Below are 20,445 nucleotides of genomic sequence, written 5' to 3'. Positions count from 1 at the left end.
TTTTAATTCTCATTTCTAAACCTACAGTTCATTCAAGCGAATTCAAGTAGAGTTTTATTTCGCTTCACTTTTCATAAGCTTCAAGTCTCTTATTCCTCTGTAAATGTGAACTGCCTTAAACATATGTCAGAAAGTAAAACTAAAATGTTTCTTGACAGAATTGCTTCGCATCAGGGGAGAAAAAATCTAGGAACAAACCGTCTCTACAGCAAACGCAGTTACAGCCTCACCTCTGAATGATGTTCTTCATTTTGCTGCAATACTTCGATACAGAGTTCTGCAAGGTGAAGAACCTCTTCCAGTTTTCTAGCAGGTGTTGCTTGGTTCATGGTCTCTATATGAATATAAAATGCAAACCAAAATTGCTTTAGTTACAAGTAAGATTCAATAAGATGAGAAAACGATGTCAGAAAGAAATGGAAATGACGCAAAGTTACAATTTTCTGAAGTATATACAATTTCACATGTTAAGGACAATCATTTAATACAAGTAAAGGCAGCTGAATGTCCAGGTCACTAGAAAGAGAAAATATTTAATTCACAAAAGAATCACTGATCATTATAAACATTATCTGATTTAATACGCCAGAACTAACAGGTGCATCAATGTATTAGATGCTCAACTTCTGCAACAAGCAAGTTCTGATTGTCTTCAAGGTCAGATACACAAAGACAGCAGACAGTAGAGATCTCTTCTGTTGTTGTACCGTCAGTATAATGCTGTTCTTGCTAGATGACTCATTACTGTCATCAGCAAGATTCACGCAGTAGTCAAAAATTCCAAATGTTTCATCTACATAAGACATTACATTTTAGGTGTATTTAAAAATCATTACATTTTAGGTGTATTTAAAAATAAGTACAAAACACAATAATTACTCAAATAACTATTTTCTAACAACTAGTTATTCAAATAACTGATTTTCTACCTTCTGTTCAGCAATAAGAGAGAATCTGCATTCTTTTCAGTACCACAGAGAAAAGTAGCACTATAAAATAAAGCTCTTATAACAGAATTGACACAAATCTATTAAAATCTCCACATAAAAGAAAAGAAGGACAAATGCAAAAGTTACAAATGACATGATGATCACTCATTCTACGGAGTAGATTTCAAAAAGAAAGCAAACAACAAAGGTAAAACAAAGGTAACTAAAACTCTTACAGGGCAATTAAACTCAGTTTAGTTTTCAATTTAAAAAACATCGTAGAACTAGATCCCAGGAAGAGCCATGGGAGATAAGGGAAGAGATAAATTAAAATTTTTTACAATCATAGTTTCATCAGTGAAAGTAATTTGTCCAACTACATAATTTGTATCATTAGGAATAACTTCAATATTAGGTATCTGAACTTGTTTACTTAACAAAGCTCTTGTCTCTAAGTGTAAACCATGGGATGGAAATGATGTTGTACAATATAATCACATATGAAGTATGGTCATATTAACCAGGTTTGCAGAGGCCTTATGAAGCTGATAACACAAGGTGAGCAAGAGTCTCAGGAATCCTATTTTCTCATTTTCTGTGCATGTTCGTGGATGACATGAATAGCAAATCACAAGAATACACAACCTCATATGCAGAAAATTCTGCTGACATTTCTTTCCTACTTTATGCATTGATCATGACACAGAACATTAACAGATTAATTAAAAAACTTACATAATCTCCTTGGTGTCAGTAAGAATATCAAACCGCATGCACTAAATATTTTTAACCCTTAACATTTATGGCAAGTCAAAACAACTTTTCAGACATCTTAAAGGCAGGTGACCTTGTCCACTTCTTCAGCACTAACACACTGATGCATAGTCCTTTGATGAAATATATAGTTTTAATGCATTTTCTGAAGAAACATTGAATTAGAATCTCCAGAAAAAACATCTGCTTAAAGGTGACTACAAAACCACTCTGTTTTCATGCAAAAAACAAAGCGGGCAAATAAGTTACTGAAGCAACTGAAATAAATTTTTCAAATCTTATTAAAATAGACCATATAGAATCATAGAATCATAGAATGGTTAGGGTTGGAAGGAACCTCAAAGTCATCTAGTTCCAAACCCCCTGCCATGGGCAGAGAAACCCTCCACTACACCAGGTTGCCCAAAGCCTCATCCAACCTGGCCTTGAACACTTCCAGGGATGGGGCATCTACAACTTCTCTGGGCAACCTGTTCCACTGCCTCACCACCCTCAGAGTGAAAAATTTCTTCCTTATATCTAATCTAAATCTTCCCTCTTTCAGTTTAAAGCCATTGCCCCTTGTCCTATCACTACACGCCCTTGTAAAAAGTCCCTCCCCAGCTTTCCTGTAGCTTTCCTTTAATTACTGGAAGGCTGCAATAAGATCATCCTGGAGCATTCTCTTCTCCAGCTGAACAGTCTCAACTCTCTCAGCCTGTCTTCATAGCAGAGGTGTTCCATAAGCAGACATGTTAAAACAACATGATTTCCAAAACCAAAGTCTAACTCAAGAGTTATTGTATGAACATGGATCAAGCACAAAACACATACCAAGGCACAAACCTATATTCCCAATGTCAAGATCACAGTTATTAATACTGTACCGATTTTGCAAATTTGATACTGTAGAACAATTGTATTAATATAACCACAACTATATTAATGTATTATATCAACTGAGATTATAAAGGATTTGTCTAGCCTGTATTATTTAGGTTATAGTATAAAGACTGCTATTGGATTCAGAAACTTGCTTATCTGGGATTGAAATTGCTGTTTCCTCTAGCGATCAGTGTTCTCCCCTCCCCAAACACACAGCAAGTACTATTCACACAGCTGATACATCATTATCAGTATCATTGATGTTAATGAGTCTTGGGAAGAAACAAGTGATATTAACAGAGAGTATGACTGGCACATCTCATTTCAGCAGAAACAACTCATTTTATTAGAAATTCATAGACCTTACCACTAACTCAGTAAACAAAATAATTGCATACATAATTGCATTCATTCCTAATGAAACTAAATAAGCTGTAAACTATTCAAAAATTATATCTCAGAAGGATTCCTCTAAATTAGTAAGAAAGTAATTCTAATAATTACATTGAATCTGATGTTGCATTTTTTCATTGGAGTAAATTCACTTATTCCACACCTGGAATAAGCTCAAGATAGTCTAAAAGTGGCTATTGAATAGACATCATTATCAGTAGGGAGAGCAGGAGAAAGACCATAGATTTACTACCTAGCTATGAGATTATCCTGACCCACCACTGTGATGACATCATGGCAAAGAGAAACATGGTCTCAGGGAAGTATTAATTCCATTGAGCAAGGCACTGAGGAAATGTAGTTCTGGTCATCTGTGCTGAAGTGATGAATTTTGATCATAAATGGCATTGAAAGGATAAGAATTCTGAATTTCAATCAGAAATGACATTGAATGGAGAGTCTGGATTTTTTGTGTGCGTTCATTTGTTTGTTTGTTTGTTTGAAAGGCATAGTAAGTCTAATAAAATGAAGGATGAAAGAGAGGATCAGAAGTGTTCCCACACAGGCAGTTTGGGAATACAGTGTTCCCACAGTGGGAACACTTGGGAAGGAGAACACCTACTTACGATCAGCGATGATCGTAAGATCATAAGATGGGCGGAGAACGGATTGAGAGCAGCACTGAGGAAAAGGACTTGGGAGTGCTGGTGGATGAGAAGCTCAACATGAGCTGGCAACATGCACTGGCAGCCCAGAAAGCCAACTGCATCCTGGGCTGCATCAAAAGAAGTGTGGCCAGCAGGTCGAGAGAGGTGATTCTGCCCCTCTACTCTACTCTTGTGAAACCACACCTGGAATACTGCATTCAGCTCTGGAGTCCCCAACACAAGAAGGACACGGAGCTACTGGAACGAGTCCAGGGGAGGGCCACGAAGATGATCCGAGGGCTGGAGCACCTCTCCCATGAAGACAGGCTGAGAGAGTTGGGGCTGTTCAGCTGGAGAAGAGAAGGCTCCAGGGTGATCTTATCGCAGCCTTCCAGTACCTAAAGGGGGCCTACAGGAAAGCTGGAGAGGGACTTTTTACAAGGGCGTGTAGTGATAGGACAAGGGGAAATGGCTTTAAACTGAAAGAGGGTAGATTTAGATTGGATATAAGGAAGAAATTTTTCGCCCTGAGGGTGATGAGGCACTGGAACAGGTTGCCCAAAGAAGATGTAGATGCCCCATCCCTGGAATTGTTCAAGGCCAGGTTGGATGAGGCTTTGGGCAATCTGGTGTAGTGGAGGGTTTCCCTGCCCATGGCAGAGGGGTTGGAACTAGATGATCTTTGAGGTTCCTTCCAACCCTAACCATTCTATGATTCTATGGTTCTATGATTCCATGATGCTGGCATAAAAAGAAATCAGTCATGATAAATAAGCCAAAAAATGCAAGGATTTCAGTCATTACGGGATTAACGTTCAGGAATAGTTTTTTCAATAGGATTAGTGTGTTTAGGAGGAAAGAAGAAAAAAGAGGATGAAAACTGTTAAACTTCTCTTTGAGGTGAGTACGGAAAGTTTCTGAATGACGTCTCAAGGTAGGAATGACTAAAATTAGGCTCAATGAATTCCAGTTTCAAGCTTGCGTGAAATTCCCCATGCTATTTACTATTCACTAGTTTACTCCAAAACTATTTATTACTTGCTAAAACCATGGAAATTACTCTTGATGCTTCATGTAGTTTTTGACAATATTTTAAACCCCATTATTTTCTGATAAGATTTATTGATAAGAAAAGGTGGCAGAGAATTTCACTCACTCTGCATCCTTGCACAAATCTCTCTAATTGTATTGTTATTTACTTATTCACAGAACAAATCAATACCTGCAATTTCATTTGAATGGTACATGCTTATATATATAGGCTTAGTCTAAAGCTTCCCTTTCCATCTATAAGTTACCACATCAGGTAGTCTTTTTTTTCTGTAACTAAGGACCGTTCACTTTCCAGAATTTAGTGAATATGTGTTATGGATAACCATCATTTAATGGATGAATAAACAAGGGGCTATGAAGTAATTTGAGAGAAAAAGAACTAAATATATCTTTTTTTTTTTAACCAAACAAGTAGTATATTTGAAATACGAGTACCAACAAACGGTTATCTGGAAATTTTAGAACCTCCAAAATGTCTGAGCAAAACACTGTGCTTGTTATTATAAGCGTAAAAAAACCCACAGGAATGGAAATCAGTGCTGTCAGTTTTCATTATATTTATGATGTCTTTATCCCCACAATTACAAAGGGTTGTTAAGGTGTGTTTACACTGCTCAAACTAACAAGTTTCAGCAAGAGTCGAGTCAGTAAATATGCTGCTTGACATCTTTTAGAAAATAAACAGAAAAAGCCATCAATCATCTGTTTTCATCTTCACATTCTGCTGAAATAAAAACGCAAGCCAGGCTTTGCAAATAATGAATGCTTTCTCAAGTGTGCATTATCAGTGAGTCACATAGGTACCAAGAAAATATTGTTAAATGAGCTAAGTTAACTGACTAAAATGCCACTGAAATGAAAAGGTGACTGCTTCATGGACCGATGGAGCCTAGGGCCACAACGCACTGTCAGATCATCCAGTCTGACCTCCCGTGTCACATGGGTGAGAGAACTCCGTGTTCCTCCTTTCTTGAGCCCATCAGGATGCCTAAAACCTGACAACAGTATGCCTAAGACCTAACCTGAGCTTGCTTTCCAGAAGAGAGTTTATCCTTCAAGACTAATGTAAAATTCACCTCTTTCTTTTTCTCCCCAGCATACAAGCTGTTAAACGTGTGTGTTTGATGTCTCATTGGCATTGTCTGAGCACAGGAATCTGCTGATTAAAGAGGTGATTCTCCTTCTTGGGTATGAGTACAGTGCAGCTGGGAGGCACCTGTCTGGCCTCCAGTCATCTCCCTGTGGCACAGCATATATCCCTTACTGGTTTTCCCTATCCCATATTCCACTCTTCCTTCTGTTCTTCAATCAAGTATATCCAGACCAAGACAATCAGGAGAGCCAACCCGTTTCCAGGCCAGAGGCTCTCCCACAGACCAATGTCAGGGATATCATAAAAAAGGCAAATAATCGCATGACACTTGAGAACGGCTGCTCCCTTGGATTATCACTCCCCTGCACAGCCAAGGACTCTGAGAGAGACACCAAGTTCCAAAGACTTGGTGGGCCTACAGGTACCTCCTCATCCAGACAGCTCGATGGGGCTGGAGACTTCCATGGTGATGCTGCAGCTTAGGAGTTGGTCATCTCATGCCAAACTGCAGCAGAACATCTAGTTTGCATTTTGATCCTTCATGTAAGAAAACTGGCATTTGTTTTAATTTTCATTGGCACTGTCGCTCTGGTTGCTGGCAGCACTCAGCTGTTGTGCTACTTAGTATTAGTGCTACCAGCATTAAAGCCTGGAGAAAGCGCAAGATGTCTACTAATGGAGGTATCTGACCATCAACTAATTCGTTCCTATGCATGTGCCAGGAAGGCAGATAACGTGATGACTGTTGGCTATCAATCTCCTTATAGGATGTGCAGCACATACAGCAGTGCCCAGCCTGAGCAAGTTTTGGAGTTTCTGAAGGAATATTGCCTGTTTTTGGATACTGTGCAGAGTGACCTAAATGTTACGTGCTTCTTTCCAAATCCAGTTGTACTGCATGGAGACTAAATGAGCTACCCTTTATTCTATACCAGCTCTCTTGTCAAGAAATTTGACTGATTCACTCCAAATAGGAGCCTGGGAGTGAACTTATATTGATGTAGAGGAGATGACAAGGAAGCCCTGCAGTAAAACAGGCCATAATATAAATTGATAATATAGATACATGATAATTCGAGCTGTATGGAGCCAACTCTGCTCCAGGAGGGCCCATTAATTCAGACTTTTTGACGTGTGAAACCAGCAAGATTGCTTCTAGACTTGTATCAAAAGCAGTACCAACATTGATAAACTGGAGCTAATATGTGTAACTAGACCTGAACTGACTCTGCAGAGTTAATCCGCAACTGGGATAATCCACTCACAGATAATTTCAATTGGACCGTGGAGGACTTCCTTGCAATTTCTCACAGAATTAATTCTATATGAGAAAGTAAGGAGTGAACATCTGGGAGGCCATCGTATATTCTTCTGATTAAAAAAAATTTCTAGCATTATATAAATAGTGGAATTCAGCTTTAATCATGAAGTTGAAATCAGCCTTTCTATAATTGCTTTCTAAGAATTCAATAGGATTTTAAATTGTAGGGACAAAAAAATTTAAAATTAATTACCGTTATCACCTATGTATAGAGAGACAATAATATTTGTAGAAAGTCAGAGTTCACATCTCCTAGTCTATAACTTACTATTTTATAAAGTGGGTCACACTACAATGTTTTCAGTATTTTAAAATTTATCATAGTATTCAATGGAATTACCTTCATGGGACTATCACAGGCTGGTTTTGGGGTTTTTTTGTATATTTTGTTTTCAAAAAGGAAGGAGAATCTTGGCTCATGAAAAAAAATTGAAACAAGGAACCTGAAAGGGTAAAAGCAAAACAAAAAAGGCAGAGATGAAAAGAAATATAAATTTTTAATTGCTGATCAAAGGCACTTAATTTATGATTCTTTGTATTCTAGTTTTGGCAATACAGATACAAGCAGTTGGTATTTTCTTCCTTTCCCTCACTTCTAATTTCTCTTCAAAAGGGGAAAGAACTAATGTTCTCAGCACTTTCTGTTCCTATGTAATAAAATTCGGAGGTAACAAAAATGGCAAACTGAAGGGTTCCATGAATGAAGCAACTTAAATAACTGACATACTAGACTGAGAGAAATCTGGCACTTGAAAGTGCAGACTTAATAATAAGTGTTTTTTAAAAATATAATAATTTTAAGTGTCTAAATTTTTGGGAGTTACTGAAAGATGACAACAACAAATCTAATGCTGGCAGGTAAGGAGAAGGGAAAAGTGATGTTGACAATTATTGACTTTGAAACAAATTTTGAAGAACTTACTGAGAACAGATAATGAACAGAAAACAGAATAAAACATGACAGATTCGCAAACGTAGGTCGCACTAGACTTGTGCAGTAGCTATTCTTGATAGGATATTTTCTTATAAAATAAATTCAGTAGATCTCATCTATTCTGGCTTTAATAAAGCTTTTGATACTGAACCTCATGGGAAAACTAGCAGTTAAGCTGAAGAAAATGAGGATTAAAAAAGAAGCTATGTGTTGGATAAGGAAGCTGCCTCTAGAGAAAGGCAATAGATAGCATTGAGAAAGAGCAAAGAAAGGTTTCTTGAGAAATTCCTTGGAGATCCATCTTAGGGCTGAGCTTCCTTAATATTTTCACCAATGACTTCAGAATAAATATTAGGAATGCACTGATAACAATGTTGTAAAACATTGGCAATAGACAGCAGGGTCTAAATGCAGTAACAAGAACTGAATAATTCCAAAGCATGGGAGAGAGAAACAAAATTTAATACTTTAAGAGAGAGGGCAATACATTTTGACACATGAATAGCAATAAGCATTTCCTATAAACCGGGAGCTTCTCAGCTGGAAATGATCAAAACTGTGAAGACTAAGTTAAATTAACTTTTCACAGAATGGCCACAAACATGATATAGACATCAAAAGACCTTGAATATTTTAGATAAAGCATTCCTGGTACAAAAATACTGCTAGTACTATGCAAGGCATCTCACAGGGACGACTTTGCACAGTTCTTGTTACCAATGTTCAAGAAGGTGGAATTCGAACTTTAATAGAGAAAGGCTCCTAAGATGATAAAAATGAAGAACAGGAGGCTAAAACTCTGAGACAAAGTGATGAGAGCCTAGGTTGCATGAGTACAAAACAATTGTCCAAAAATGTGTTATAGGGCAAGGAGGAATTGGAGATGATGAAATGCTAATGAAGGAGGGAACCATCCCTTCACTAGGGATATAGGACAAGGTTAGCATGCTAAAACCTAGGAACTAATTTGACTGTGATTCCTATACCTCTAGAGCAAACAGGATTTGAAATGGCCTTCACATGGGTGAAGCAGGCAGCAGAAAATGGGAAAAGCACTGACAAAGATCGACTCAGCCCAGCTGTTGAGAGAGGATGTCAGTATGTTTACAAAGGCATATCAGGACATAGACCTAACAAGCCAGGGGTTCTGGATTAACCTCTGCTCCAAAACTGCAATCAGGGATATTTGCCCATATCCTCTCCTTTCTGTTTAGTTGCACAACAAACAGAGACCAAGAAGGTGCTATGCCGCTGTGCAACTCATTCATTTTTGTTTGTTCAGTGAAATGAACATGCATGGAGAGCTTTAATCAAGTCCTCTCCAGGTACAATGACTCTCTCCACTTGCCTTCTCAATTTCAATAATGTTTGTAGTGTTCTTCTTTTTAAGTCAGATAGATCCTTCTGAGCCTTGAGGGCATTTACATACTACCCTTCCTTTAGAAACTTGTATGTAATGTGTACGTTAACGATCGATGTCCTTTAAAAAACAGCAAACTGTTGAGCTGCTCCTGACCTTCTATTGCATGGAGTTAACAGTTATTCAGCCTTTGGCAGTCTGTCTGATAGAAAGAAATATTGCGATGACAACTGTGATTTGTCTTTGAGCAATCGCACACTACACAGTGACTATTTGCTTTGATTTTAATAAAATTTATTATCATTCATTTTATTACAACTGATTGGCAAAAGGAGTCCTGTCATTGTAGAAGTATTCAGTTACTATAGACTTTTAAAAATAATGAGTAAAAAGACAACTACCTAATAATTCGGATGTTTACAATCTATTGCTTTAGAAATTAATATCTATGGACAATGACAGATACTGCCCTGTTCGTTTCACAGCCATTTACCACTTTAATCCCTAACCCAGTCCCTTTATTTCTCCACAGCAAGGTAATGCTCTTGTACTGAAAAATGTATTTACATGTAAGTTTCTGTCACTTCTCTTAGGCAAAGACAACAGCACTAGCAAAGTCTATTACTCCTCAGCCATTCAGAATTCAAATAAATTTAAATGGGGAAAACTATTCATTTCTGAAGAGGAAAAAATAAAGTATTTTATTACTCTGTGTGTGTGTGTTAATGGATGCGTATAAAATATACACAAAAATGTGAATTCTGTATAAGGAAGGTAATCTTTTTTGAAGGAGAGGAAACAGGTGAGGGAGGCATGTGAATTTTCAATAAGCTGTACAATGGAAGCTATACAAAATGCATCTGAAGAATGCTATTTGTCTTTGGCCTCAGAATCTAGCAGATCCAGTTATGTTCAACATTATTTACAGGAAGAATTAACTAAAGTTAAACACTGAGTAAGACAGAAAAATGTCATACACAAAACAATCTAAAAAGTATTTTCAGGTAGCGAAGTCTTAAAGGCAGCATGTGCTGAAATGAAAATGGTTTTTATACTCGAAAAGAGATTTTCACATATTGATACTTTGATCATCTCCTTGACAAATTATAAACCCTTGCTGCAAACTACAAGGGCATTATATGAAAGTTCTTAGACCTAGTTCAAAATGATAATAGTAAGTTTGCTGCTATTCTCCTCATAATGGCAATTATACTGACTGAACAGATTAGCTACTGCATGAGAATTTCAGCTGTACATGTCGTAAGGGATGACATGCTGAACCCTGTATAATTGTCATTGCAAATGTAATTTTTACTGAAAAAAGCTGTTCTGTATTCATAATAGTACAACGACATGGGAGTGCTAACTAAAATGTCATCCTGACTGCAAACAAATCCTGTTGATGAAAGTGCTGCTTATACCACTGTGTCTGCCATTAAGAAAGTAACCACCGTCTTCTGGGAAAGCATTCAGAGTCTTGTTCAATTGAGACTGTGAAAATGAGAGCACTTGGGGAATAGACCTGGGAACCTGGCAACCACACTGCTGAAAAAGGATTCTCGCAAGAAAAAGAATTTGCATGTTCACCTCTGTATTACCTAACAAGGACACTCCTGCAATTCAACAATCCCTGTACAGTATCTAGTGCACAAGTTAAAGGGTAAATAACAGTTATCAAGAAATAGTTTTTCCTTATTTTCCATGACAATGCAATAGATGGTATTAGGGCTCAGCATACTGTACACTAAGTTCATGATGAAATCTGTAGTTTAGATAATAACACCAACAGGAGCAGGATACGCAGCTAACCCTGTTAGCCAGATTAAAATATAATTTCATTGAGATTCCTTTCATATGCCCTATCTTTTCCATCAGAGTTCAATGGGCCAAAAAATTCTGGTGGAACATAGTTTACTTTACAACTTCAAATAAAATTAGTTTTTCTGAGTGGTCTAATTTTCAGTTGAATTTTTAGTCAGAAGCAGAATTTAATTAAGCAGTTAAATTATAAACACAGCCTATAAGCCTCTAGCTTCAGCTAACTCACACAGTGAATTTCCATTTACTTGCTGTATGTGATTGGCTTTCCTCTCATCCATTCTCCAATACAGTTATTTGCCAGGTCACTTAAGGGACAGCTTTGCTATCCTGTCTTAAGAACATGGCAACAGTTTCTGTCAAAGCATGCATAAACCTAATGTAAAACGACTGAAATCAGGTACAGTCTTTTTTTTTTTTTTTTTTTCTGTGCTTGTAACTGTCTGTCATCTGTGCTTAATGGTCTACATTTCCGACATAATGAGCCTGAGAAAAAACAAGAATAGTAAGTGTGTGGCACAAGAAAGATTTGTACTTGAGGTGATATACATTATATAAAAGTGTACAGCTGAGGTTTTAGAGTGCATAGGTCAAAGGACACAAACTCTAAACTTAGTTTTCTCATTTCACAAATTAATTTCAACATTTTCTAAATTTCTATTGAAGAGATATTTTCTTCCATACCTACAGATGTAAAAATACTAAATGGAATATTTGTGCTCTCTAGCTTTAGGTAGCCTACCTAGTAGGGAAACTGTCTTACAGTGCATTTGATTTGATTGTGTGAGAGAAATTTCACAGAGAAATCGCTGAAGGAGCCTCCAAGTGCTCTGAATCACCTGCGTAAGGAACCTCTCCCTGTTGATCAGAGGGCATTGGGAGATGATCCGATCAACATGAGCTCGTATCAACTCATCCTAACAGGCTGCGGCATGAATAGCCACGCCACCAGCACATCATCTGCCCTCTTTGTTAACCACTGCAAATAGAGCTCTTCTATTTCCAGAGCATTTAAAGCTTTCAAATGAAAACTAGTGGAAGTTCTGAGAACCAATGGAATTTTTGCAAGCTTTGGTTACGAACACAGACCTCAAAAAGAGTAGTTTTTACAATTTGCTAGTATTTTTTGCTTGTTTACTGGCTAAAGAAGCTGTTCCTCCAAAAATGGACCATCTTTCTCCCTTAAAGCTCCTCATTGGCAAGGAGCTCCACCTGGAACTACTTTCATGCCATCTTTATGGTCATCATGCCAGTTTGTCTTTCCAGATGGAAAATGATTTCATCCTGAGAAATACTACCAACTCAATTCTCCTTCCCATAACTGTGGGATATATTTTTATGGAAACCCCACAAGGCATCATGATCAGGCTTTCACTGGGTCTGTGTGTACGTCTTTAAAAAAGGTAAGACAAAGTAGCACACGCACCTATTTCACAGTATGTATATGCACAATCTCTCATACTTCTATGCAGCCAATAACACTCAGCCACAAATACTGCTTCAGCCGTGCTCCTTTTATGATCACTCTGTTAAATATTGGGATATAAGCGCTCGAAAAACCTTTCCGCACCATTAGAGAATATGTACCATATCGGCTTCAAGAAATTAGGAACATGGAGAACTACCATCCTCCCAACCTTCAGCTGTACTAGAAAAATGAACATATCACTAAACAAAGCCGTATCAGAGAACTGTAAAACCAGCTTTAGGAAATTAGTTCTCCTATCAAGACCTTCATCAATAAATCCAGCAGTCCCATTAAGAAATAGATACTATTTTTGCTTATGGCTATGAAATTACATTTCTCTAAACACACAAACTGATTCCGAATTTAACAGCCAAACTTTTCTGCATCACTTAATTACATCTCTTTCACAGAAATGACAATTGCATCACATTCCAAAATATAAAATTATCTAAATTGCTAATAAATATGCACGGCATAGTTAAGTATCAGTGCAAATGAAGAATGCATGGACTATACTACACCAAAATTATTTTAATGTTCACATATGTTCTGGTCAACATCTTGGTATTGTTGAAATTAACCAAAATAATGAAACAACAGAAACAACACACTACATCATCAATACATGCAGACATGCACACAAATAATAATCACCTGAGTCCTTTTCTGCTGTTGCTAAAACAAAAAAAAAAAAAGAAAAACATCATTACAGAGATAGAACTATTTTAATTTCATTAGAGAAGAATAAATACCAAATAAGGAGTTAAAATCTTGACATCTTGAGTATAGCAGGGAGAGTCCTGACAGTCAGCTCACACAAATGATGGGTTTTGTCAGCTGAGGAACAAATGGTGTAGGCTTTTAGGCAGTATATTTATATTTACTAGTCCTATATAGTCTATATTTCAGGCTCTGGCTGAGTTTGAATCAATATTGTGCCTGGGAATTTAGAAACATAAATAATAGTAAAAGAATATAGGAAGGGAAGAATATAAGAATATTAGTTTTGTTAGAGCCTTCTTTGCATCTCTGCTTTTTAGGTAGTTACTATTGGTCTATAGCTGATATTATCATGCAATAGTTGCATTTTGCCTGACTGATACGATGTTGTTCACTGAAGAAATAGTCAAAGAATAGGACAAAAATTGCCCAAATATATGACAGCTGCATTTGAGGACATCAGTAACGTTATAAATGCAATGACTATACCCTTTCTGTATGCAATTTGAGGAGTAAGCAATTAAAACAAGCACTAACATGAATTACTTTCAAGAGAAGAACGTAATTTCAGTGTACGGATACAATAATGCTCTCATAAACCTAAAGAAGGAGAATGGAACCTATTTCTGAAAACTATTACATTTATATTGGTAAAAATACAGATCTCATTGCTACTGAAAACTAATGTGTTTAATTTTCTCACGTTATGATGCTGGAGCCCTTCACCTTCAAATAGTACTTTACTTTATTCTCAGAAAAGTACTCAACCTGTTTCTGATTGAGGTACTAGACTTATATATGTAATTGATCTATTGTGCTTTGGGTTTACAATTACACGAGTGTAAAACTACGTACAGAAATCTACTTGTGTTTCAACCAAAAGACAATAAATCCAAAAAGAAATTTGCAAGTCAAAATATGCCATGGGATGGACAGCAGTTTTATGTGCTGTTCCAGCTTACTGCAGTGTTAACAGTGTGCATATTACAAACCGCAAAATTTGCTACTTGCAGTGGAACTGCCACAATTCTTTAGGATATAGTTAAAAATCCTGGGCAAAGATGTATTTACTTCACTGTAAAAAACTTTTCCAATTTAGTGTCAGTGAGTTTAGTTATCTTTTGCATGCTTTTGTCATCTTTTAAAAATGTTCCTATTTTTATACCCATTATTTCAACAGGTTTGCTAAACAACTGAAATATTGAACATTAAAAAATCCCTTTTGTGAATACAGAAAGACAAAAACTAAGCAAAATAGTATTTTTGCTTTTTCATTTTCCAGAATAGATTTAATATTCATCCTTCTTTCTTTAACACAACATGATATCATAATTAATTATGATAAACTGGTTACTAAGATGGTTTCATGTTGTTACTCCCATGATATAATACTGGTTGCTATAGTGATGAGATGGGTTTTTTGTTAATCACTTGTGAGATCAGTTAACTCATGTGTTTCAGAGAATTTGAGCAGAAATGAAAAAAGGAAAAAAGTTGGCTTTATAATATTGCTAAACATATGAGGCTTCTTCATTTTGCTGCTATGATAATTCTATTTCTTACAGTGCATTACTAGAAATATATGCTACAAAAAAACATGCTATGCATAAAAACTGGATTTTTTTAAAGGAAATTTATCCTTCATATATTTTCCTGCTAATTGACTCTACTTCCAAAAAAAACCAATAATATAGATGCGCACACACTGTTTTCTACACCTGAATATATGTGTACAGGTATATTTCAAGCTTTCTGCACTTTATGGAGAAAAAACGATGTGTCTTGATAAGGCAGTTGACTATTATCACTTCCATTTTGTTCTGCATAAGGTTTACAAACATTAAAATGACATTATGCATGCTAGTAATTTTTTTTTTGAGCAAAATCTTTATTAATTTCATGGTATACATTCTAGAATATATGTAAACTCCAGAAAAACTGCTGATTACCATTAAACTTAGTATTTTGTCTCATTTGTTCATTCAAGAGATCAGGATGTAATTAAGGTTTCAACGATCAGATTATTATTATACATCTGACAACACAACAGCAAAAATAAATAACACTTATCTGACTGCCTTATGAGTGTATCAGAAAAGCATCTATACCCAAAGTTTTCAAGTTTCAAGGTACTGTTACTGCAGATAAGGAAAGGATTCTTCTAGTTTAACTACTAGAAATAGTTAGAGAAATAAAAAATAACCCATAAACAGTCTTTTAGATTTATGGAGAACTCAAAAGTAAGAACAAAGGGCAACTTAAATTAAGAAGTCCTAGTCTTCTATTCAAACAGGGTCCCAGGAGGCATATTAAAGCAATGAATAGGAAAAAGCTCCATAGTTCACCAGCTGAGATTTTAATGAGACATTTCCCCTTGCTGTGGAAGGGGTTTGTTCAGGAAAGGGAAAAGGCTGCTCACAGAATATTCAGTTAATAGGCATTGTTGGCTTTTACAGCCACTTTGGCAGTTGATTGCTGTACTAACCTTCTATTTTGGCATATTCTGTAAGTCGAGTGTAATTGATCAAGGCAGCCTTCTCCAGACATTTTCTAACCACTTTCTTCACCTCTTCTGCTGGTATGGGAGTGGCAATATCTTTCATTAAAACCTGCACCAGAGACAATTATACCGCTTGGTTACAGTCATTACTCAAAACCCAAGGGAAAAGGATAAAAGTATCCTAATGTTACCACAGATCTGATAATGATTAAACGCGGAAATCAAAAAGGAACTATTTCAGCTGACGGAACTCGATGTTTGTCTTTGAAGGTTTCTGTTCAACTCACATTTGACCACCTAAGTGGTATTTATACACAGTACAAGACTACTCCTATCACTTGGCATCCTGCAGCATGCCAGGCAGTTTACAGTTGGGTGACACCAAAACCACTATAACAAGAGCTTTCTCATAATAGGCTGAGTCATGGTGGCCACTAAAGATGTGGATGTGGAAATCTGCTTGGTTCTCACCTGTGGAAAAGCTTCCACCATTGCAAACCCATTAACTCTTCACTAGTGTAAAGGAGAAACCATGAACAATAACATCAGAGCTAGCTAATAGCGACTTGCTTTTCTTCCTTCATGAAGTTATTCAAATTCAGCCTGTCCTTGTTGTGAATAAAAGTCATCTATAGTAGGCAGGGGAAATATTGAACTGCTGGTGGAATATTTTATTATGGATAAGTAGAAAAACAGATCATATAAAGCTTTTCTAAAACCTGTCAGTTTTTAAAGCCTATTGATTTTTCAAGTATAGGACTTTGATAAAATGGATCACCTGTTGCAAGTGAGGTAAACTAAGAATATATACCTCTTTATGCGAATGCAACATTATCCCTGGAAATGTTCAAGGCCAGGTTGAATGAGGTTTGAGCAACCTGGTGTAGTGGAGGGTGTCCCTGTCGATGGCAGGAGGGTTGGAACTAGATGATCTTTGAGGTCCCTTCCAACCCTAACTATTTTATGATTCTATGATTATATACTCTGGGATACTCACATGAACATTGGTCATCCAAAAAATGGAATAAATATTGTTAACAATTCACTTCCATTTTTACTTTAATTTTATACTCCATTAACTTTCAACAGGTAGATGTAAACAAAACTCAGTATGTTTTTACCACATTTTAATGTAAATAATGAAATTTCAGATAACTCACAACTTTTAAAGTTGTTTCTCCAATGGATTCTCAGACAAGCTACATCCCTATACAACATAACTAAAAATTACTGTTAAAGGGAAGAAGAAAGAGATATGGTCTGGGGAAGGATATGGTAGAAAAGAAACAGGTTCAGCAACAGAGAAGCTATTAGGAAGATGGTGTTGCATAGCAGACTTATTCCATTACTTGCACACACACATGAAATATCTACCTTTGTTAACTTGCTTCTTTTTAATTAATAACTCCTGGTTTATCAACAAGTGAAAATACAGTATTAAAAAAAAATTATTCTGGATCTGAGCTTTTGCAAAATTTTCAAAGACATGTAAAATAAAATGTTAGTAACTCATTGTGTATTCACAGGTATGGGCATGTACATTTGCTCCCAGTCAAGACTGACAATGGTGTTGCTTGAGCACCAGACAGAGAGTACCATTGCCATTTGTAACAGCAGGAACAGTGAGAGGAAATGGCTGTTTAATATAACACAAAGGAATCTACACAGCACTACAGTCACTGAGATTGTAAGTGAAAGGAAACATATATATTCAGACTCTCTATGTTTTTTTGAACATGGCACGGGTTTTCTAGGACAGAATCTCCCATGGAGTGTTCTGCAGTGCAGAATGACCGACACTTCCCAGGATCAGACCTCTCATATTTTGGCAGAGCTACACAGACTGGCATCTAAGCTGTTTTTCAATTCATACCTTCATTGGGCTCCTGCTGATACAATTCCTCTGGAATCTCTGCTGGAATTTAAAGTTCCCTTTCCTCTGAAGTCTGAGATGCTTTAGCCATTATGAGGTCCTCTCCCTTCCAGTCAATACAAGATTTGGTGGGCAGGAGTTTACATTTATAGCTGTTCATGACAGTTTTGCTGCATATAGGTTTTTTCTCTTAATTTGACTCAGATTATGCATTTATGGAAGATTATTTGGATTATACAGAAGTTTTTAAATGTTACATATCAGTATAGACAATACCAGCAGTATAGAAGCCATAGAAAGCAGGAAAGGGGAGCTGTAGACTTGTACTACTTTAGAGGCAATGCTGGGTAATCATTAAATTATAAAGAAACAGAGAGTCACTACAGTAGCTTGAAGAGAAAGTTCAAAAAATAACTCCTACAGAAAACAGCTGTTTGCTTCTGTGGAAAATGTTGAGAAAAAAACCTCCCAGTGAACAATTAAAACAAGTAGTAAAATACCTGAGAAGACACGAGTCTGCTTTCAGCAGCCTGAAGGCAAAAGAAAAATGCAGGTTTAGTACTCAAGCAGAATTTAAGATATGTTCTCAAACTTACCCTTTCAAGTAATGAAAGTGTGGCTTTTAAAGCTCCTTCAGGACGTCCAAAAGGGAAACAGTATCTTAAAAAGTAAAACACAACCAACCAAAAAAAAAAAACAAACACAAAAGAAAAAAGAAGAGAAAATTATCAGAATTATAATCCCTATATTAAGAATTTACTTTGAGATGTAACTGTACACAACCGGTACTACATTACGTTAGCAGAAGACTCCCATATGCAAAGCACTAATAGAAGCAGAAGACCTCGTCAGCAGCCTAGCATGGAGCACATACATAGTACAGCAGTATTAGCCCACCAGTAGCTCAGGCCTAAATACAGAAAAAATATAAAAGGCAAAGGGAATCACTTCCACTTCCTTAATTACGAAGCATATTTAATGGTCTCTGACAACCTTAATTGTCATCTTTCTGGATAGAGGTAGTATTTCTCATGTAGCCATGACAGCTACTGGTGCTGTGAAGTAGCATTCTGTATATTATATCTTGTTTTAATATTGGATTAAGATAAGGATAAAATGTCAAATATTTAAGTTTCTAGAGATATATGGGAATAAAAACACCTGCAGATATTCCATAACATTTTATATCTTAATTTTATCAGCTACAACTTAAAGCATACCCACTTCTGTCTTGATACTTCTAAAATTATGTAAATTAAAAAGTAATCCCATTCATAGCTTTTTTTTTTCATTTTTGTCTACTGAATGATCCAATGTACCAGCTCAATGAGGCTACAATGCCCAGCCAACTGTAGCCTCTCTTAATCCTGTCAATAAAATCTTGCTGGGATATCCCCCATTGGAAAAAGGATTTTTTGCTTTGCTGAGATTATTTTTTTCTTATTATTACTCACTGAGAACGGTAGCCTCATATTCTAATGTTCCAATAGCAAACTCTTTTCTAATGATAAAAGGATTCAGACTAGTGAATTTTAGATATACATTTAGATCAGTCAAAATAAAACCCTGTAAATGAGGTCAAAAAAGGATTTCTTGCAGTGAGAATTCCAGTATTTGCTTTGCCTCATTTTGTTTCTTTCTTACTGTAGTGCTACCAGTTTTGGGGGGACAGGTTAATTAATTGGTAAAACAGATTTAATGACCTTTAGGCCTTAAGTCATCTTAAAACAGAACACATCTTCAGGTGTTTTGTCTCCTCCTCCCTATTCAGCATATTTCCACAATCCTTGATTTGTTTTTCCCACTGTTTATTCCTATCAATCTCTAAAGATAGTTTTTCAACAAATGTCACTCATTTCTTGATTATACTTAATATTTCAAATCAAAGACTAACTTCCAGGCATGTTCTGCAATTTAAATAACATAACAAGCTTCCAAAACCCAACCAGTTTTAAGTTCATGTTGCAGGCATAAGTCCTACAGTAGAATAGGGGTTACTCAGTTTATTGCAGAGGCAATCTGCATGAGTGTGACACGGGCAGCAAGCTTATGTGTGCAATTGGTGCAAGGAGCTTCCGACAGAGAAGAGTTGTTTTCTTGAGATAAAAAGCTTAAAGGAAAGGAAATGTTCACAGTAGAGACCTAAAGGGACACTCAGCAGTCCTGACTCTGTGTGCTGAGGAGGCAAGGAAGCAGCGTCTTGCTGGCAAGAAGTTCAAGCTCTTGGACAAAACCCCCATGGCAGCCGATTTCACACTCTCTGGCTGTGCCAAGGATGCTCCCACAGCTGAGGGGATCTTTAAGGACCAGGAGACACAGATGGTGACAGTGGTCAATTCAATTATTAGACATACGGACAATTGGGTCTGTGACATTCAAGAGTACCAAGCAGTGAGTTGCTTGCTGCGTAAAGAGGTAGTGGACCTCAGGAGATGTCTTTCCTAGGGAGAACAGAGAACAAGCAGCTTTTATGGTCTACATTACTACCAGCAACATACAAAGGTGTAGGAGTAACGCTCCAGAGATTCAGTTCACACAGCCAGACAAGAGGTTAACTCCAAGATCCTCATGGCAGCTTTCTCTGAAATATTGTCTCTTCCACACTTGATGCCTGAGAGGCAGGCAGGGATCTAGAGTCAGTGGGTAGGTAAGATGACAGCAAGGAAAGGTTTAAATACCCTAAGAACTGGGAAATATT

General features: G+C 36.7%; 1 protein-coding gene across 16 annotated transcripts in view; it reads right to left on the bottom strand.

The window, feature by feature from the left end:
* CADPS2 (calcium dependent secretion activator 2) overlaps positions 1–20,445 on the bottom strand; it is a 333,015-nt gene that overhangs the window by 68,757 nt on the left and 243,813 nt on the right. For 10 of the 16 annotated variants that reach the window (XM_086609733.1, XM_086609731.1, XM_086609742.1 and 7 more), the window contains 4 exons: positions 18,344–18,407; positions 15,860–15,983; positions 13,309–13,329; positions 231–334 (listed from right to left, as the gene is read on the bottom strand). In XM_086609733.1, coding sequence (XP_086465859.1) covers positions 231–334; positions 13,309–13,329; positions 15,860–15,983; positions 18,344–18,407 — 313 coding nt within the window. The remainder of the gene's footprint in view (positions 1–230; positions 335–13,308; positions 13,330–15,859; positions 15,984–18,343; positions 18,408–20,445) is intronic. The other 6 variants (XM_086609732.1, XM_086609741.1, XM_086609738.1 and 3 more) reach the window with 1 other exon arrangement.

Source organism: Tauraco erythrolophus, chromosome 4 (assembly GCF_009769465.1).
Source record: "Tauraco erythrolophus isolate bTauEry1 chromosome 4, bTauEry1.pri, whole genome shotgun sequence".
Classification (NCBI taxonomy): Eukaryota; Metazoa; Chordata; class Aves; order Musophagiformes; family Musophagidae; genus Tauraco; species Tauraco erythrolophus.
The sequence above is the reverse complement of the archived record's forward strand: the minus strand, read 5'-3'. Positions and strand labels throughout refer to the sequence as shown.